General features: G+C 57.1%; 9 protein-coding genes across 9 annotated transcripts; 5 read left to right on the top strand and 4 right to left on the bottom strand.

Moving 5' to 3' along the window:
* Positions 1-151: 151 nt before the first annotated feature.
* DSM5745_11264 (M20 family metallo-hydrolase) lies at positions 152-1,640 on the top strand (the record flags this gene model as incomplete). Its single annotated transcript, XM_026753280.1, has 4 exons — positions 152-267; positions 323-640; positions 687-1,505; positions 1,562-1,640. The coding sequence occupies 4 exons, from the start codon at positions 152-154 to the stop codon at positions 1,638-1,640; spliced, it is 1,332 nt and encodes a 443-aa protein (XP_026598199.1).
* A 198-nt stretch (positions 1,641-1,838) lies between these two features.
* Positions 1,839-2,681, top strand: DSM5745_11263 (uncharacterized protein; the record flags this gene model as incomplete). Its single annotated transcript, XM_026753279.1, has 1 exon — positions 1,839-2,681. The coding sequence occupies one exon, from the start codon at positions 1,839-1,841 to the stop codon at positions 2,679-2,681; it is 843 nt and encodes a 280-aa protein (XP_026598198.1).
* A 49-nt stretch (positions 2,682-2,730) lies between these two features.
* DSM5745_11262 (GMC family oxidoreductase) lies at positions 2,731-4,581 on the bottom strand (the record flags this gene model as incomplete). The annotated part of the gene is made up of 1 exon (XM_026753278.1): positions 2,731-4,581. The coding sequence occupies one exon, from the start codon at positions 4,579-4,581 to the stop codon at positions 2,731-2,733; it is 1,851 nt and encodes a 616-aa protein (XP_026598197.1).
* An 892-nt stretch (positions 4,582-5,473) lies between these two features.
* Positions 5,474-6,808, top strand: DSM5745_11261 (putative srpk; the record flags this gene model as incomplete). Its single annotated transcript, XM_026753277.1, has 2 exons — positions 5,474-5,975; positions 6,024-6,808. 2 exons carry the CDS (start codon positions 5,474-5,476, stop codon positions 6,806-6,808), a joined length of 1,287 nt encoding a protein of 428 aa, XP_026598196.1.
* Positions 6,809-7,117: 309 nt separating this feature from the next.
* Positions 7,118-8,542, top strand: DSM5745_11260 (uncharacterized protein; the record flags this gene model as incomplete). Its single annotated transcript, XM_026753276.1, has 2 exons — positions 7,118-8,151; positions 8,203-8,542. 2 exons carry the CDS (start codon positions 7,118-7,120, stop codon positions 8,540-8,542), a joined length of 1,374 nt encoding a protein of 457 aa, XP_026598195.1.
* A 1,554-nt stretch (positions 8,543-10,096) lies between these two features.
* On the bottom strand, positions 10,097-11,563 carry DSM5745_11259 (uncharacterized protein; the record flags this gene model as incomplete). The annotated part of the gene is made up of 1 exon (XM_026753275.1): positions 10,097-11,563. The coding sequence occupies one exon, from the start codon at positions 11,561-11,563 to the stop codon at positions 10,097-10,099; it is 1,467 nt and encodes a 488-aa protein (XP_026598194.1).
* A 532-nt stretch (positions 11,564-12,095) lies between these two features.
* On the top strand, positions 12,096-12,842 carry DSM5745_11258 (rhamnogalacturonan acetylesterase; the record flags this gene model as incomplete). Its single annotated transcript, XM_026753274.1, has 1 exon — positions 12,096-12,842. One exon carries the CDS (start codon positions 12,096-12,098, stop codon positions 12,840-12,842), a length of 747 nt encoding a protein of 248 aa, XP_026598193.1.
* Positions 12,843-13,104: 262 nt separating this feature from the next.
* On the bottom strand, positions 13,105-13,608 carry DSM5745_11257 (uncharacterized protein; the record flags this gene model as incomplete). The annotated part of the gene is made up of 2 exons (XM_026753273.1): positions 13,105-13,449; positions 13,501-13,608. The coding sequence occupies 2 exons, from the start codon at positions 13,606-13,608 to the stop codon at positions 13,105-13,107; spliced, it is 453 nt and encodes a 150-aa protein (XP_026598192.1).
* A 105-nt stretch (positions 13,609-13,713) lies between these two features.
* On the bottom strand, positions 13,714-16,719 carry DSM5745_11256 (uncharacterized protein; the record flags this gene model as incomplete). Its single annotated transcript, XM_026753272.1, has 1 exon — positions 13,714-16,719. One exon carries the CDS (start codon positions 16,717-16,719, stop codon positions 13,714-13,716), a length of 3,006 nt encoding a protein of 1,001 aa, XP_026598191.1.
* Positions 16,720-17,785: the final 1,066 nt, after the last annotated feature.

The raw sequence follows: 17,785 nt of genomic DNA, 5'->3' as shown, positions 1-17,785 counted from the left end.
GCAGTTACAGTACAGTCTCTCGGATCCGCCCTGTTGTCGGAAGGCGCACAGCGACACAGACTCCACCTGTCCGAAGAAGGCGCTCTAAGTTTTATAAATTACCAAAAGTACCTTTCACGAAGCACTTTTTACTTCGTTAAACACGGCAAAGATGAGACTCGGCAAGATCCCCAAGGTCACGCCGTCAGGCCTCCGAATCAACCAGAGCAGGCTGTGGGAGACCATCCACGAGACCTGCAAATGGGGCGCGGCGCATCGGTGGGGGGAGTACGTATCCAATACCTACCCAACTCTCCTTTCCTTGCAATACTAACGACGAAAGGGGTCCCAACGATACAGGGATGGCTCGCCTAACACTTAACAACGAAGACGCGCGAGTGCGCCGGTGGTTCGCAGACGAAGTGCAGAAACTCGGGTGCACGCTGGCCGTTGATCAAATGGGGAATATGTTTGCGAGGCAGAAAGGGAGTCTGGGGTCTTCGAGGCCCATGATTGCAATGGGGAGTCATCTCGACACGCAGCCTAGGGGGGGTCGGTATGATGGGATTCTGGGGGTTGTTGGGGCGTTGGAGGTGCTGAGGACGATGAAGGAGAGTGGGTTTCGGACGAACTATGATGTTGGCATTGTGAATTGGACTAAGTATGTCCTCCAGACCTACATGGTTCCGTGCTGACGATGATGTTAGTGAGGAGGGGGCCCGCTTCCCGAAGTCGATGTGCTCGTCCTGCGTCTGGGCCGGAGCCATTCCCATCCAGGCAGCGTGGGATCTGCGCGATATTCAAAATAACAAGGTTACTCTCCGCTCAGAGCTCGAAAGACACGGTTACCTCGGCGATATTTCCTGCTCGCACGAAGCATACCCTCTCGGCGCGCACATTGAGCTTCACATTGAGCAGGGCCCGATCCTGGAAGAAACCGGGCGCTCGGTCGGAGTCGTCTTAGGTGCCCAGGGCTACCGCTGGCTCAAGTTCACCGTAACCGGGAAAGACGCGCACACAGGGACAACACCATTTAGTGCAAGGAAAGACCCCCTTCTCGCAGCAAGCAAGATGATAGTCGCGAGCAACGAGATCGCTAAGAAACACGGAGCCCTGGCGTCGACAGGTATCCTGAAGATCCCGGATAACTCCTCAACCAACACCGTTGCTTCAGAGGTAGTCTTCACCCTTGACATCCGGCACCCAGACGACGCTGTCGTCCATGCCGTGGAGGAAGAGTGCCTGCGTTCTTTCCAAGCCATCTCCACTCAGGACGGAAAAGGCGTTACCCTGAACTGGACAGTTGACACCGATTCCCCGGCCGTGAAGTTCCATCCCGACTGCACCAACTCGATCAAGGCTGCGGCCGAAGCATTAGTTGGCAAGGAGGGCTGGATGGAGATGACAAGCGGCGCGGGCCACGACAGCGTGTACACGAGCCGACACTGCCCGACGGCCATGATCTTTGTCCCGTGTCGAGACGGAGTAAGCCATCATCCTACTGAGTACTGCGCGCCGGAGGATTGGTATGTTTGCCTCAGGCTTATTTAAATTGAGCATGGTTGATGCTAACGTGCAACAGCGCCCTTGGAGCCCAGGTTTTGCTGGAGAGTGTTGTTAACTATGACCGGGCTCTGGTGGAGAGGACAGAAAAGCAATAGCCGATAATGAACACGGACTGTCTTCGATGGCTGCAAGTGTATAGTTAGTCCAAGGTGTCTGGTTGGATAGACGGGACTTTGCCACAGCGTCAGTGTGACTATGGCATGATGTCAGCCCTCAGCATCTCGTAGACCCCATCCTTCAGCACAATGAAACAATGTACAACACCAGCAAACCACCTACCAGCCTGATTCAAGATGGCTACACTCTCGAAACATCCCATTTCCAGTCTTGGCCCTGTCCATCCTCCAAAACTAGGTAGCCTGCGAGTGAAGGAAGTGGACGCCCATCCGGTCGAGATCCCAGTGCACGATCCACTTGATCACCAAGCTCCAGCGATTCTGCATGAGCCTCGAGACTACGACCCCAGCGAGGCGCGGAATGCAGCGGTCATCCTAGTGAGTGGTGCAGGCGGAGGGGTCAGTGGTCCATCGGGCATCTACCCTTCGCTCGCAGATAAACTCGCGATCCTCATCGGCATCCCCGTGGTCCGACTAGACTACCGCGTCGCAGCACGAACGGAGTACTGCGTCCCCGACATTGTTGCAACGATGAACTACCTACAAGAGCACTATCAATCTACTCGGTTTGTCGTGGTAGGGTGGTCTTTTGGCGGGAGTCCATGCTTCACAGTCGCAGCCCAGGAGCCCGAGCGGATTTGCGGCGTTGCAACGGTCGCAAGCCAGACTGCACAGACGTCAGGCGTCCGCAAGCTCAGTCCCAGACCAATGCTAGTCCTTCACGGCAGCGGAGATACATGTCTCTCGCAGAGATGCTCTGAGTCGTTGTATAACCAGTATGGTGAGGACGGGTCGCGCGAGATCAAGATCTTCAAGGGTGATAACCACGGGTTGTCGAAGAATGCGCCCGAGGCAGAAGGGTTGCTGCTTGTTTTTGCTGCAGAGACGCTTGGTTTTGATGATCTGACGGCTGCCTCTCTAAGAGTTGCAGGCCAGGACTGGGTGGGGAGTGAAGGCGAGCGAGTGATGGAGATGCAGCAGGGCCATGACTTTGATGGCGGGGAATCTCTGAATCGTTGACTCTGACGAGATGAATTGATGTGGAGTACATGAATAATAGTATGGCTTACTATAAAATGGGCATGACCTCACTGGCAGGCTGTTTCGCAGCCTCGAGAATCACGTCGGTTGCCTTTTCACTGATCATGTAGATTGGAAGCACAGGGTATGCCCCTGGAACGCGAGGGAAGACCGACGCGTCCACAACACGCAGGCCCTTCACGCCGCGGACATTGAAATTGGAGTCAAGACAGGCCAGCTGGTCGTCATCGGCGCCAATTGCACACGTACTGGTCGCATGATGGGAAAATGCTTTATCCTTGATATCCTGCTTGACTGCATCGCTACTCTGGGCTGCCGGGCCCGGATTCTCTTCCTCCTGTTGTCCAAACGCTTCCGATATCTTGTTGTTAGCAAACATCTTACGCGCGATGGTAACCCCCTCGGCCATGACACCAAGGTCATGGTCGGCATCATTTCGAGCGTCAAGGAACCGAAAGTCGATAGCCGGTCGTTGCCGAGGGTCACTTGACCGGAGAGTAACCGTCCCAACGCGCTCATTGCGTGGGTGCACCTTGAGCACATTCCAGCAGAACTTGTCGAACGTCGTTGAGAATGCTTTGGAGTAACCAGGAAAGAAGCCTGTGAAGGAGATGGGTCCGCCGAACAAGAACAGATCATGGCAAGCTTCGGAGCTGGTCGTCGACTTCTTCTTGACACCTAGCGCCTCGCCGTTGGACTTGAAGGGTCCTGAGCCCTTGGTCACCCACTGGCGCAAAAACGGATCACCGGCTGCGCCAAGAAGTGAGTTGGCCAGGACGGAGATATTCTTAGGGGAGCGCGATAGAACATGCGTCTCATAGTTGTCCTGGAGGTTGGTCCCGACGCCGGGTAGATCAACCACAACCGGGATCCTGAATTTCTGCAGTTCGTCCTTTGGTCCAATGCCGCTTAGTTTCAGCAGCTGCGGTGTGTTGAAAGCCCCTCCAGCGACAATGACCTCACGAGTAGCGAACTCGCGTTTGGTTCGGGCGGTGGTCTTTGGATCATACATTGGAGCAGCTTCGTAAAGCCCAGCACCGCAAAGGAACTCCACTCCAGTCGCCTTCGGCGTTGCGCCTTTGTTGCCCAACAGTACCTTTGTTGCAAATGAGTGGGTGCTGATTGTAAGAGGATACCTCTTGGAGCCGTCCGAGTTTGTCGCATTGGCTGTAGATATAAGGTACTCCCGAGGACTGCTGCGTCTACCGTGTTTGGTCATTGCCAGCACCATTTTGACCACCCCCTCTGTTCCATGAGATTCGGGCGCATTGGCGTCGCGGATCGCCTGTGGCGGACTGCCATTTTCCTTGGACGGCGCAGTGTCGAGCGCCGCTTCGAGAAAAGGCTTCATTGACTCCAACAGCCCGGGGTCTGGATGGGAGGTCTCTAGGTACCCGTTGAAGCCGTGGCCTGCCGTGCCTGACTCGAGGTAACCGCATCGTTCCACCCGCTCAAAGTATTTCCTCATTTCCTTTGGAGCCCACGAGTGGTCCGCCGTGAGTTTTGCGATATGCCCCCAATCCTCGTCCGGCGGCAGGAACGTCATCATGGCATTGTGCATCGTGCATCCACCAATCGTAGCAGCCCTGGGGTAATAAATCCCGTTTTGTTTCGACACCTCCGGTGTTGTCCAGGTCATCTTCGGGTCTCTCGCCGCTTGCTGTTCGTCATCGTAGTGCTGGACGAAGAAGTCCCACCGGATCGCCGGATCTTCGGAGGAGATGGTATGGAAGGCAGGAATCTGGGTATGCAGGTTTTCGCCCTGGTCGTCGCCAGCTTCGAGAAGGAGCACTCGGTATCCATGGCGGGCAAGATTGGCAGCCAGCGGTCCTCCTCCTGCGCCAGAGCCGACGATGATATATTCGTATTCCGATGCCATGGTGACCGATTGCGCTTATGCGTTTCATGGAAGATGCCCGGGCGCGGCCGTGGATGAGGCGGTCGTTGACTATGATGACGACATGACGTGTCCTGATCACAAATACCCACGTCAATGATTGCACAGAACTAGCAGCCGGGAACACGGATCAAATAGAGTGGTACCTTGCAGTTACCGGCTGTCAACGGTCCCTGACGGTCGCGGTCCGAGAGCAGTGGGGACGGCCATTGTCAGCGAGCTACTGTCGGCACTCCAGCTCGGAGGCGTTGGCAAACGATAGCAATTTGCTCCATGAGGCGATCGCTCCAATATTCGGTCGGACAACAGAGAACGAGGTGCAGCCAAAGAGAAAGGCGGGTGGTGAAGAGAAGATGAGGAGAAAACGGAGAACGATCAGTGAGGGGGAAGATCAGTGCACGTGACCGCGTCACCATACGGCATCGGGCCTGAGCGCTGCTTGCAACTGCAGCATTTGGGAATATGTGTACGCGAGCATATACTCCTGGACTATAGCCGGATCCTACTGTCGATTCCGTATTCTCTTCTACCAAGACCTTTGGACATAGACAACTTGGACAGGGGCAGGTGTGGATATATATTTTGCCCGGGCTCGACTTGCTGCTCTCACTGGTCATCATCCTCCAACACCACCACGACTATGTCTTCAGTTTGTCAGTGACCATGTGTTGCACTGGCGCCTACGGTATCTGGGTACCGGGATCATCCTTCTCGGGTGGAGCCGAATGTTTACCTTTCTTAACACGCGCGCCAACAACCTTCATCTTTCTGCAACACCATGTCTCTCCTACAGCTTTTGAGGACGACCATCCCGCGCCATCGACAACAACGGATCCGATCATTAAGTCGCCGTGTCAGCACCATCCGGAGTCATATGATGCCCAGCAAGGTCAAATACAAGTTTGTCGAGGAGGTCGAGCCTTTGGAATACTACGTCCGCGGCGGCTACCACCCTGTTCTCCTCGGCGACGAATTCTCCTCTGGCCGATACAAGGTCGCCCACAAGCTGGGATTTGGCCGGAATGCCACAGCCTGGTTGGCCGAGGATACTGCGACGAAGCGACTAGTTGCACTCAAGATCTCTACAGCCGAATCCGCCGAGCGGTCTCATGAACTGGAAGTTCTATTACGGCTTGATAAGAGTCAATCAAGTCTGCCCGGGAAGTCCGTCGTCCAAAGTCTCCTGGACGCCTTTACAATATCTGGTCCAAATGGCACTCACCAGTGTCTTGTGACTGACGTTGCCCGCCTTAACCTCAATGAGGTCAGGGAGAATCCGGGCCACCGACTGTTTCATCTTCCAATCGCGAGATCTATGGCTGCACAGCTTCTTCTGGGAGTCCAATACATTCATTCTCATGGGATTGTGCACGGTGGTATGTACACTGAGACAAAGGCTGTCCTGCCAGACTAATAGTATCTAGACCTCCACTCCGGAAACATCTTCCTTCGGCTGCCGCCAGACATGCAGAACATGACTCTCGAGCAACTGCGGTCTAGGACACCTGAGCCACCTAAGAAGCTTGTTATTCGCGAGGATGGCGCCCCCCTCGACCCAGGTGTTCCTCCCGAGGTCATCGTGCCAATCTGGCTAGGTATTGACAGCGACAAGCTGACGGCAGCAGACGCCTTGATACAGATTGGGGACTTTGGCGAAGCGTTTGATCCTGAACGAACTAAACCCAGTACCGCCCATACACCATTGGTCCTTGCGCCACCAGAATCCCGTTTTGCAACCACAAGTAACGACCGCATTTCCTTCCCTGCAGACATCTGGACACTAGGATGCACAATCTGGGATTTGTTTGGATGCATGCGTCCGTTCGACTGTATAGCATTCTCAATGGACGATGTGATTGCGGAGCAGGTGGAGATGTTGGGAAAGCTTCCAGATCGGTGGTGGAAGTCATGGGGAGAACGGAGTAAATGGTTTGATGAGGATGGACGTAGGAATGTAAGAGAGGATCTGCGTTCATGGTACGGAAACATACATTATGACTGGGAGGCCCGTTTTACAGAATGTCTGAGAGATCCACGGCAACGGCATGGGTTTGACATGTTTTCGCCACAGGAAGAGCAGGCCTTTCAGGACATGATTAGGATGATGCTGGTTCTGGAGCCGGCTGAACGGGCTTCTATTGATGAGCTTGTAGCTTGCGAATGGATGCAACAATGGGGATTGCCTGAGTGGCAGAGGATGCTGCCTTGACTCTCTATATGCTGGTGTCCCGTCAGGAGATAGAATGCAGTCTGTGACTCCCGAAAATGGTGGTCAGGGTACCCAGTCCAGCCTTTCCGCATAGCAACAATACTGCACAGCCTCTCACAGGACAGTCCAACGATCCCACAGTCTCAGATTGGTGCCTGATCGATGGCGGCGCTTACATGCATCAATCCAACCTATCACCATGCACGACGAAATGAATACGAAGGGGCCAGTGCTAGCGTTGGGGCCAGAACATCGGTTGCATCAAAACATCCCACCTCGTCCTTTATCTTTTTAAGCGCCATCGACACAATGAACTCGACATCCCCGGACCTCGAAGGCTGGACATTCAACGACAACTCCCGCTCGTCCTGGGACATTGTCTGGACATGTCTGACGACCATCTTCGCCTGCACCTGGACCGTGCAGCACATGTCCGTCCCTCGGCGCAACACCTCCGAAGGCCTGATCACCGCGCGGAGATGGATCCTCTTCACCGTCGCGCTGTTCGCACCAGAAGAAACCGTCCTCCTGGCCTCAGACCAGTTCTGGCACGTCTGGTCTCTCCAAGCCCGCTGCAACGCCGCGCAGGCAGAAAGCGATCGCAAAACAGGACACCACGACAGCTGGCTCGTCCAACGGGCCAAGCCACTGGCACCCGGGGCCGTAACCGGGATCTCAGAGGGTGACCTACACCCCGTCCCAACCCGCTGGACTCTCGGGCAATGCTGGTGCGTGCAGATGGACGGGGTGACGCTGGAAACGGCAGACGGGTGGATCTTCTACGTGGGCATGGACCAGATGACCGCATTCATCGAGGCCGGCGTGATCCGGTGCAGCGACTTCAGCGAGCGCGAGATCAAGGACCGCGCAAAGGCGGATACATTCGCGAAGCTCTTCACCATCTGCCAGAGCGCCTGGGTTACGGCCAATATCGTCGCCCGCGCGGGATACGGCCTGCCCATTACACCGTTTGAGTTTACGACACTAGCGCACGTCGCCTGCGGCATTATGGCGTATGCGTGCTGGTGGCGGAAGCCGCAGGACATGGCGGTGCCGATCACCATCCCGCTGCGCCACACGCGAGAGGGCCTACCAATCGAACTCAAAAGGCTGATGGACGCACGGCCAAAGTCCTGGATGCACCGGCACGTCATCCCGCCGAGGGAGAGCATCAGCACCGGATTCGCCATCGTCGGCGGGCTCTACCAAACCGCCGCCGTGGACGCGCCAAGGTCCGGGGTGATAAAGAGGGGATATCGGGGGCTAAGCTTGCAAGCGGAGTGGTGGCTCAACACCTTTGCAGCGGTTGCAGCGGGTGCCTTTTGCGGGATCCACGTTGCTGCGTACGCCTCCTATTCCCAGCTATTGCATACCATACTGACCGTACTGACCAGATGGGCCTTCCCCTTCCCGACACCCACCGAAACCCTCGCCTGGCGCACCTTCTCCCTCGTCGCCCTCAGCATGGCGATAATCGTCTACATCCTCGGCCAAGCCCCGCTGGCAGCACAATGGCTCAAGCAGAACGGCGCCCCCCTCCCGTCGTTCATGGACAACCTCTCCGACCCAGCTGGACGGTATACGTGGGTTGAGATCTATGTGCCGCTGATCTGTATCGCGGTGTATGCGGTGGCGAGGTTAGGGCTCGTGGCGTTGACGTTTTCGTCCCTTCGGGCTTTGCCGACCGGTGCGTATTTGGGTGTTGATTGGTTGGGGAGTATACCGCATGTTTAGACAGAGACAGGAGAAGGAGGAGCATCAATAGGATACATTTTGGCCTGAGTTTGGCGACCTGCAGCCCAGATAGACTTGTGCAATTTCGAGCTGCTGCGTAGCTGGGAAGCTGGAGGCCACAGCACGAGCCGCTCTAGCGGCATCGATCTTCTCCAACGATGTTGCTCACCCACGACCTTAGACAGTTACATCCAAGTACAAGTACCTAACTCCTCATCCCTTGGGTGAATTCACACGGTCACTGTTCGGGCCTGTTAGTAAGTAGAGTAGATAGAATACCTGCTCCCAGTGGAGTGTTGAAAACAACAGGGACCTAGAGCAAACGGCTGGTGACTGCATTGTTCCATGAGGTTTGTCTAAATAATATTGCGATTGGCGTTGTGAAGCTGGAGGATGGGCTTCTGCTCTTGGACAACAAAGATACGAGGTTTGCGCAATTGTTTGAGGAGCAGTTGCATCAGGGGATTATCGATCATACTTTACGGTTACAGACTGTTGTCATATATTAAGATCTGACTATCCGCCTGTTGTATCTGATACACAAATCATGCATTTCTGCATCGGTACATCAAGATCTGACAATCGAGTCCCTAGCACTGGGGTAGACTTAGGGCCTGGTATTAGGAGAGCTATATAAAAGGAGGTCTAAAACCTCCACGACTAGAGGAGTAGATAGATCTCTACATATCTATTCAATCAGGGGCCATAATCATAGGCATGGACCGGTTAGAACAGTGCAGGGGGCACGGATCGAGGCCAACAGTTGGTCCAGGGTCTTCTCAGGACTATGCCGGATCAGACCGTTGATGCGGCGCGGCACGGTGCGGCGGCTCAGCAGCCTGTTGCTAACTGGGCAGCCAAGAGCAGGCGCTGTTGGGCGGCACCTGTAGTTTCTTGCCATTCTCATTGGCAGTGGTCAGGCTGTGGTGGTGTATCGCGGGAACGAGCAAGATAGAGTGCCTGTCCAGGTGCACGCTAATCGGGGATTGAATCGTAATTGCCATGAGGGTATGTGAGGGCATTGGCCATGCCAGCCTATCCAGGCCATGCCCGGGGAGCCATCCATCAAAGAAGAAGTAGAGTATCCTTACACCTACAAAACAGCGTCACGAGTATCTCGCGGCATTTGACAAAACGCAACCTTTGATGGAAGGCAGTTCCAGATCCTAATCCCGATCTATAACGCAGGCTAGGAGAATTCGAGCGGAAAGAGGATAAAGTTGACCATGTTTTACTTGCTTTGGGCACAGTGGAAAGGCCGACGCTGAAGAACAAGCATCGGTGGCTGATGGTCTATGACTATGCGGTGGCCATGCTTTGTCTAGCAAATATAGCAGAGGTCGACTACAGGCGACAGGGCGGAGCTGGCAGTGGCCAAGTGGTGCACTCTTGCATGTCGAGGGTAGGTCCTCAAATCTTCAGACGCATTCGAGCACCGATGGTGAAAAGGTGTCGAGAGCGACAGTTGATCATGGTCGTAAAAGCAGATTATTGCGTTCCTACATGGGGGTTGCAACCGAACGCGGCGCACATTCACGACGCGATCAGGGGCTCCTACTCATCATCTGAGAATTCGTCGAGTTCCCTGTCTTCCACTTCCCATTCCCAATCATTCCCCTCGCCGGTCTCGTTGATATCCAGAGTAAATTCGACCCCCACTTCCTCACAGGCCACTCGCACCGGTATAAACGGTATCCCATAGGGTGACCTGCGGAGCTTAGATCCAGAGTATAATTCCCTGGAAGAGCCCTCCGCCACCTTTGTGACGATTGTTAGCCTTTCCAGACCCGGAAACATGTCCTCGCGGTGCGAAAGGAAGTCGGCGAGGTTGTCTACCAGATCGGTTGTATGTTTCTTAGGGCAATCCGTCAGCTTTAGAGACCTGAGTGATCGCGGAAGAAGATCTGCGAGCTTCTTGATGCGGCCAGTGGCGTCCCGGTCCCGCTGGTCGAAGTTGAGGAGATTCGGAGCGCGGATGTGAAGCTCGCGGAGCCGATCGAAATGTGCGAGCGACCCAAGCCACCGATCACACTCGTCCGCAGCCTTCTCATCATCATCATCCGCCCAGGGATAATACACAGGACCCCAGTCGCTGAAATGCAGCACCTCCAGACTATGAGACTGGGTTGCCAGGGGTTCATAGAACGCGCGGGGGCGGAACTGCAAGTTGTAGGAAGGGGTGGACCAGTGATGCTGATAATCGAGAGATTTCAGGTTGGCACAGGAGGTGATCAACCCCGCTAGGCCGTATCGTCCATTGGAGTAACTTAACTCCAGCGACTCAATCGGGGATGTCCCTGGGGCGCTTTGAAATGCGGGGTGGTTGATTTCTGGGGAAGCAGTATCGTACTCGTTAAAGTTGATGGCGTGCAGCGACCGCATGGAGGGAAGATGGAAGAAGGGCAGGAAATAGCGGGCCACGTGATATTCTGGCATGCTTTCGTCGTCATGGGCTTCCTCCACCTCCAGGCGTTCCAGATGCTGCAACGCAGGTGGAGTGAGCTCATGGTATGCAGCCCGGGCCACCATTATCGGTATCCATTCATCATAGGTGGGCCTCCAATGACAGCCAAAACTGGTCAGGTTCGGGAGCGAGACCAGCAGCAGCGCAAGCCAGGCGTCCTCCTTGTTGATGAGGAGATCATTGCACCACTGCCCCTGTTCCTCTGCCGACTTGCTGAGCTGGCGAACTCGAGCCCGCACATTCTCTGGCAGGGGCCCAGGATATTTGACTGGCGGAGTATGCTGGGTCCAAGTAAGAATCTTGAAGTGGCGGGCAGCCTCTGCTAGACGGCGGCTGGCAAGCACGGCCACAGTCAGGGCCGGGAGGCGCTCGGGATGGAGGATGACCAGGTTGCGGTGGAACTCGGCCGACAGATGGAAGTTCCATGCACGGCAGACATAGAGTGCGTTGACCTGGTCTCTCCGGGCATCGAATTCTCGAAAGTAGATGGACGGGTCTATAGCGGGACCAAGATATCGAAAGATGATGGTCAGGATCTCGGGGGGAAGATGGGCCATGATGAACGCACAAGGCAAGGCAAGTCAACACAACAGCGGAAGGCGACACCTGGCCCAACAGTCTTGGCAGCCTTGGCGGCCTGGCTGGGCCTAGTCTGGTCAGCTGACGACTGCTATATGCACAGGCTGCCAACACTCTGTCCCTCCTCCATCAACACAACGGCTATGACGGCAACTGCTCGCCTTCAATACCCCGACGCCATCAGCATCGCTTCTCTGCAAGCAATGGCTGCATATTCCCAATTTCTCCGCCTTGGCGCTGATCCCCCGCATCTCTGCATCCATCCCAGCCCTCTCGGTCCTTCTATTGCCGAGTTGCTGAGGAAATCGCATCATCCCGCACAAGCTTGACGGTCTTGGCTCATCTACTACTTGATTGCTCCAGCTCCTTTTGTCCGCGATGATTCTGCCGTTTCGCCGTCCTTGATTTGACCGATGGGGTGTTGGGGGTATATATACCACGTCCTGTGCACAACAAAGGACCATCATTCCAAACAAATCACCAGTTAAGAACAACTGAAATCTATCGACAATGCTCTCCACCCTCCTCATCCCCACTCTCCTAACTGGAGCGGCCATCGCAGCCCCCAGTCCTGCCAAACGCGCCCTCCCCCCCGCCTTCTTCCTAGCCGGCGACTCAACGACCGCCTCAGGCGGCGGCTGGGGCGACGCCTTCGTCTCGTCTCTATCCAACGGCGCAACAGGCGAGAACTTCGGGGACTCCGGCGCAACAACAGGCTCCTTCCGCGCGGAGGGATTCTGGGCGGATACGCTGGCCGCGGTCGAGTCAGCGTCGGGGTCGTACACGCCCTACGTCACGATCCAATTCGGGCACAACGACCAGAAGACCACGTCCGGACTGAACGCATTCAAAGCGAACCTGATCCAATTCAACACGGACGTGTTGGAAGCCGGCGGAATCCCGATCTTCCTTACGAGCCTGACGCGTCGGAATTTCGAGGACGGCGTTGTGCGCGATGATCTGGAGAACGTGCGGAATCTGACCATCGAAGCCGCGACAGAGGTTGGTGCGCTGTGGGCGAACCTTAACGTTGCGAGTCGGGCGTATGTCAATGAGATTGGGGAGGAGGACTCGCATACGTATAACCTGAGCGAGGGCGACAATACGCATCTGAACGAGGAGGGGGGTGTAGTCTTTGCGGGGATTGTGGGGATTCTGCTGAAGCAGCTGGATGAGAGTTTTGATGAGTTTATCGATATTGATGAGGAGCTTGTGGAGGCTGTTGCGGCGGGGGAGTACTACTGGCCTGAACTGTGAGTTGCAGTCTATGAAGAGAGAAGGAGAAAGAGGACGAAGAGTGTTTTGAGATACAACATGTATCGAATTATGCGTGCTATGTACATGCGTCTATAGCATCTGTCAATATCAACATAGCAATCTTTCCTAGCGAACAATCATAAAGCATATCCAATCCAACCCAGACAAAACCAATGGTAAAAAAAAGCCAAATCTGCCCGATCGCAGTAGTACAGTAACAATAACCAAGTCCATCTCACCCTACCACATCTCCATCCCCCATTCAAAGCCCAGCAGCACTAACAAGGAACTGCGCCGCAGTCTGCGCATCATCACCGTACGAAAGATGCGCCATGACATTCGCACCATTGAGGCAAACCGGGTCTCCACTAGCACAGAAGGTCTTGAACTGATCGATGTTGCTCGGCTTCTGCGCCTTGAAGGGGTCGCCGAAGGTCACGGCGCCAACGACCTGGCCAGAGGACAACTTGCCCGCGGCGTTGTGCACGACCATCGCGCCCTGCGAGTATCCGCCCAGCACGACCTTGGTGTCGGGGCACTGCTTGAGGGCTGTTTCGACGAGCGAGGCCATCTTGGGACCGCCGGAGGCGCCCATGTTTGCGTTTCCCTGCCCACGTTAGTGAACGTTCAAAAGAAAGGGGAGAGAAAGAGAACGCACAGCAGCATCAGCGGGATAGTCGACGCCCTGGATAGCGGCCTGGTTGTTGGTGAGGGAGTTAAGCGCCTGTCCGACCTTGGGTCCGACGACGGTACCCATGTTACCCATCTCGGTGGTACCGCGAGCGAAGATGAAAGTGAGGTCCTTGCAGCCGGTGTTGTCGGTGACGTCGTTGGAGGTCGAAGAGCCACCTATACAAACTGTTAGCTGGATTCAAGAGCACGGCAAAGGAGACTTGCCGAAGAGCTGGCGGCGGGACTTGCCTAGGAAGCTGCTGAAGGAGCCGAGGCCGCTGCTGCTGGAAGAGCCAGAGCCGGAAGCGGAGCCAGATGCGGAGGCAGAGTCGCTGGAGCTAGTCGATGAGCCGAAGAGGTTGGACCAGTTCCAGAGACCGGACAAGCCAGAGGAGCCGGAGCCGGTGGCGGAACCGGTGGCGCTGGCACTACCAGAAGCACTGCCAGTAGCGGTAGCGGAGGGAGCGGCAGAGGCAGCGGCGGAAGCGAAGAGGTCACCGAGTTGAGAGAAGTCGAAGCCACCTGCGGAGTCGGAGTCGGCGCCGCCGTGGACGGGGCTCACACCAGTGGGAACAGCCTCGTTGCAGCCGCAGTCCTCGTCACCAGCGGCGACAGGGCTGACGCCAGTGGCGGTGGGAACGAAGATGGTCGAGAAGGAAGTTGAGAAGCCAGTCGACCAGGTGGTAGGAGTGCCGGAGGGGAACAGGTTGCCGAGGTCGCCGAGGTCACCCCAGCTGCCGGAGCCAGAAGCAGAGCCGGAGCCACCGACAGAACCAGAGGCAGAGCCAGAGCCACCAACAGAACCAGAGCCAGAGGCAGATCCTTCAGCAGATCCAAAACCCTCAGCGGAACCAGAGGCAGAGCCTTCACCAGATCCAGAGCCTTCGGTAGAACCTTCAACTGAACCAGAACCCTCAGCTGATCCTTCAGCGGAGCCGGAACCCTCAGCGGAGCCCTGAGCAGATCCGGAGCCTTCGGCAGAACCTTCAGCTGAACCAGAGGGAGATCCACCGGCGGGAGCACCACTAGGAGCAGGAGCGCCACCAGCAGAGACCGGGCTTTCACCAGTAGGGACGGGGGTAGGGGCGGCGACGGGAGTGGAAGGAGTAGCAGAGGGAGAACCAGGGGCGCCTCCAGAGCCGCCGAGACCGGCAGAGCCAGAGCCACCAAGGCCAGCGGATCCGGAAGCAGAGCCACCAGCGGAGCCAGAGGCAGAACCACCGGCGGAGCCTGAAGCAGATCCTCCAATACCAGCGGAACCACCAGCAGAGCCTGAAGCAGAGCCGCCGAGGCCAGCGGAGCCACCAGCAGATCCTGAGGCAGATCCTCCAAGACCAGCGGATCCTCCAGCAGAGCCGCCAATGCCGGCAGAGCCAGAACCACCGATGCCAGCGCCAGCAGAGCCACCAGCACCAGCTTCGCCTCCAGCGCCAACAGCGCTTGCACCAGTAGGGGTGGCGGCGGGAGTGGCCGAAGCACTGCCAGAAGCAGATCCAGATCCTCCAAGGCCAGCGGAGCCAGAGCCGCCAATGCCAGCGGAACCACCAGCGGAACCACCAACACCTGCAGAGCCCGAGCCGCCAATACCAGCGCCAGCGGAACCAGATCCTCCAATGCCAGCGGAGCCAGAAGCAGAGCCGCCGAGGCCAGCAGCGCCGGAAGCCTCAGCTCCCGCGCCACCAGTAGCAGAACCACCAAGACCAGCGCCAGCGGAGCCGCCGATGCCAGCGGATCCACCTAGGCCGGCGTGGCCACCAAGACCAGCATGACCACCCAGACCGGCGCCACCAGAAGCTTCAGCGCCGGCCTCGCCAGTAGCAGATCCAGACGCACCAAGGCCAGCGCCGGCGGAGCCACCAATGCCAGCAGAACCGCCGAGACCGGCATGGCCACCAAGACCAGCGTGACCACCCAGACCGGCGCCACCAGAAGCTTCAGCGCCGGCCTCACCAGTAGCAGATCCAGACGCACCAAGACCAGCGCCGGCGGAGCCACCAATACCAGCGGAGCCGCCTAGGCCAGCTGATCCTCCGAGTCCAGCGTGTCCACCAAGACCGGCGTGGCCACCAAGGCCAGCGTGGCCACCAAGGCCAGCGTGGCCACCAAGGCCAGCGGCCCCAGAGGCTTCAGCGCCAGCCTCACCGGTAGCGGATCCAGACGCACCAAGGCCAGCGCCGGCGGAGCCACCGACACCTGCTGAACCCGAGCCGCCAATGCCAGCGGAACCGCCGACACCTGCAGAGCCCGAGCCGCCAATGCCAGCGGAACCGCCGACACCTGCAGAGCCCGAGCCACCAAGGCCAGCGGATCCTCCTAGACCAGCAGATCCACCAAGGCCAGCAGATGCTCCGAGGCCAGCGTGCCCGCCGAGACCAGCGTGGCCACCAAGGCCAGCGCCACCAGATGCTTCAGCGCCGGCCTCGCCGGTAGCAGATCCAGAGCCACCAACACCAGCAGATCCTCCTAGACCGGCAGATGCTCCGAGACCAGCGTGGCCACCAAGGCCTGCGGAGCCTCCGACACCAGCTCCCGCAGAGCCCTCAGCGTCACCGGAGGCACCAGCGCCGGCACCAACACCAGCGGATCCTCCAAGGCCAGCTGAGGCACCAAGACCGGCGTGGCCACCAAGGCCTGCGGAGCCTCCAACACCAGCTCCCGCAGAACCCCCGGCGTTACCAGAGGCACCGGCACCGCCTCCAACACCAGCGGATCCTCCAAGACCGGCTGAGGCTCCAAGACCGGCGTGGCCACCAAGGCCTGCGGAGCCTCCGACACCAGCTCCCGCAGAACCCCCGGCGTTACCAGAGGCACCGGCACTGCCTCCAACACCAGCGGATCCTCCAAGACCGGCTGAGGCTCCGAGACCGGCATGGCCTCCAAGACCAGCAGATCCTCCAACACCAGCTGATCCCGAGCCACCTGCACCAGCGGAGCCCGACGCACCGGCCTCGCCCTCAGCATCACCACCAGCCGATCCAGAAGCGCCAGCAGAACCAGACGCGCCCGCAGAGCCACCCAGACCGGCACTGCCTCCGAGACCAGCGGAGCCACCGAGTCCAGCATGACCGCCGAGTTCAGCGGATCCTCCTAGCCCAGCTGAGCCTTCAGCACCGGCGCCACCATCTCCCCAGCCGGAGCCCCAGAGAGTAGGGGTGGGTGCACTAAGCACACCCGCAACGAGAGTAAGAGCAACGGCGACCTTCATGTTGACGATGACGTTGCGAAACGATTGATAACGAGCACAGCTCTAGTTGATTATAACGATAACGAGGGAGGAACGAAAAGACGGAACGTAGGAAACGAGAAAGAGAAAGAAAGACGAAAGGAATGCCCGACGAGGCAGGGCGAGATACGATGGACTGGCTTGCTTGAGAAGGCGAAGAGGGAGCCATGGCGGACTTATATAGACTTGCTTGAGATGTCAGTTCCGGTTCCTGAATATTCGCCGACGGCATCTAGGTAGCGTGTTTCGACGATGTGGAGAGCAAGACTGCAAGCAGGCAACCCTTGCGATCAGAATCAGATAGATCTATTTTTGAGCGCGGTGCCCAAATGTCAGGGTGAGGCAGTAGTGCGACAGCTAGCTGGGCCTCTATACTGAAAAGGAGCAGCTCCGCGGTCCGTGCCAGTCTGAGGGAGCGCCGATCGCGAACAGTTCGAGATCGAAATTAATCTGGATCGAAACTCGGCAGCCTTGGCCATATTGCTGCCCCTGGAACGAGCCGTACACCATTGTCTGAAATTGAGTGCTTTTAGCACCTGATCGACGGGTTCAATCTATCGCAAACACCGAGGGTCGAGGACGAGCATCACAGGGACAGCGACGCTAAAAATCAGGGCATCGACGGCAGTCAACGCATGAAGGGTTCAGGAACAGGCTGGAAGGGTTCGAGAATCGGCCAGTGCCCTGGGGTTGGCTGAGGGTATCCGGGCCATCCGGGCAAAGGGTCCACTTGTCCCTGTCCCTGAAGCGAAACGTGCCTGAACGTGAGACCGCTCCACTCTGCCCAAATAATTCGCTTCTTCACAAGACCATACCACAGATCAAAACAACGACATGTAAATGCCGTGATGCCGCGGCTGTTGAATTGATGGTGCGACTGCCCGGCAGGTGCGATTTCTGCAATGCAGGTAAAGCTTGTGCGGCTGACCTGTTTTCGATGGATTCCTTCTAGAAGGTCTGAAAAGGGGGAGTCGAACTCGAGTGACTCGAGTCATGTATTTGTCAGGGTAGCCGATATCCCTGTCCAGGCTCATGGGTGCAAGCGGCA

Source organism: Aspergillus mulundensis, assembly GCF_003369625.1.
Source record: "Aspergillus mulundensis strain DSM 5745 chromosome Unknown scaffold_22, whole genome shotgun sequence".
NCBI lineage: Eukaryota > Fungi > Ascomycota > Eurotiomycetes > Eurotiales > Aspergillaceae > Aspergillus > Aspergillus mulundensis.
The sequence above is the reverse complement of the archived record's forward strand: the minus strand, read 5'-3'. Positions and strand labels throughout refer to the sequence as shown.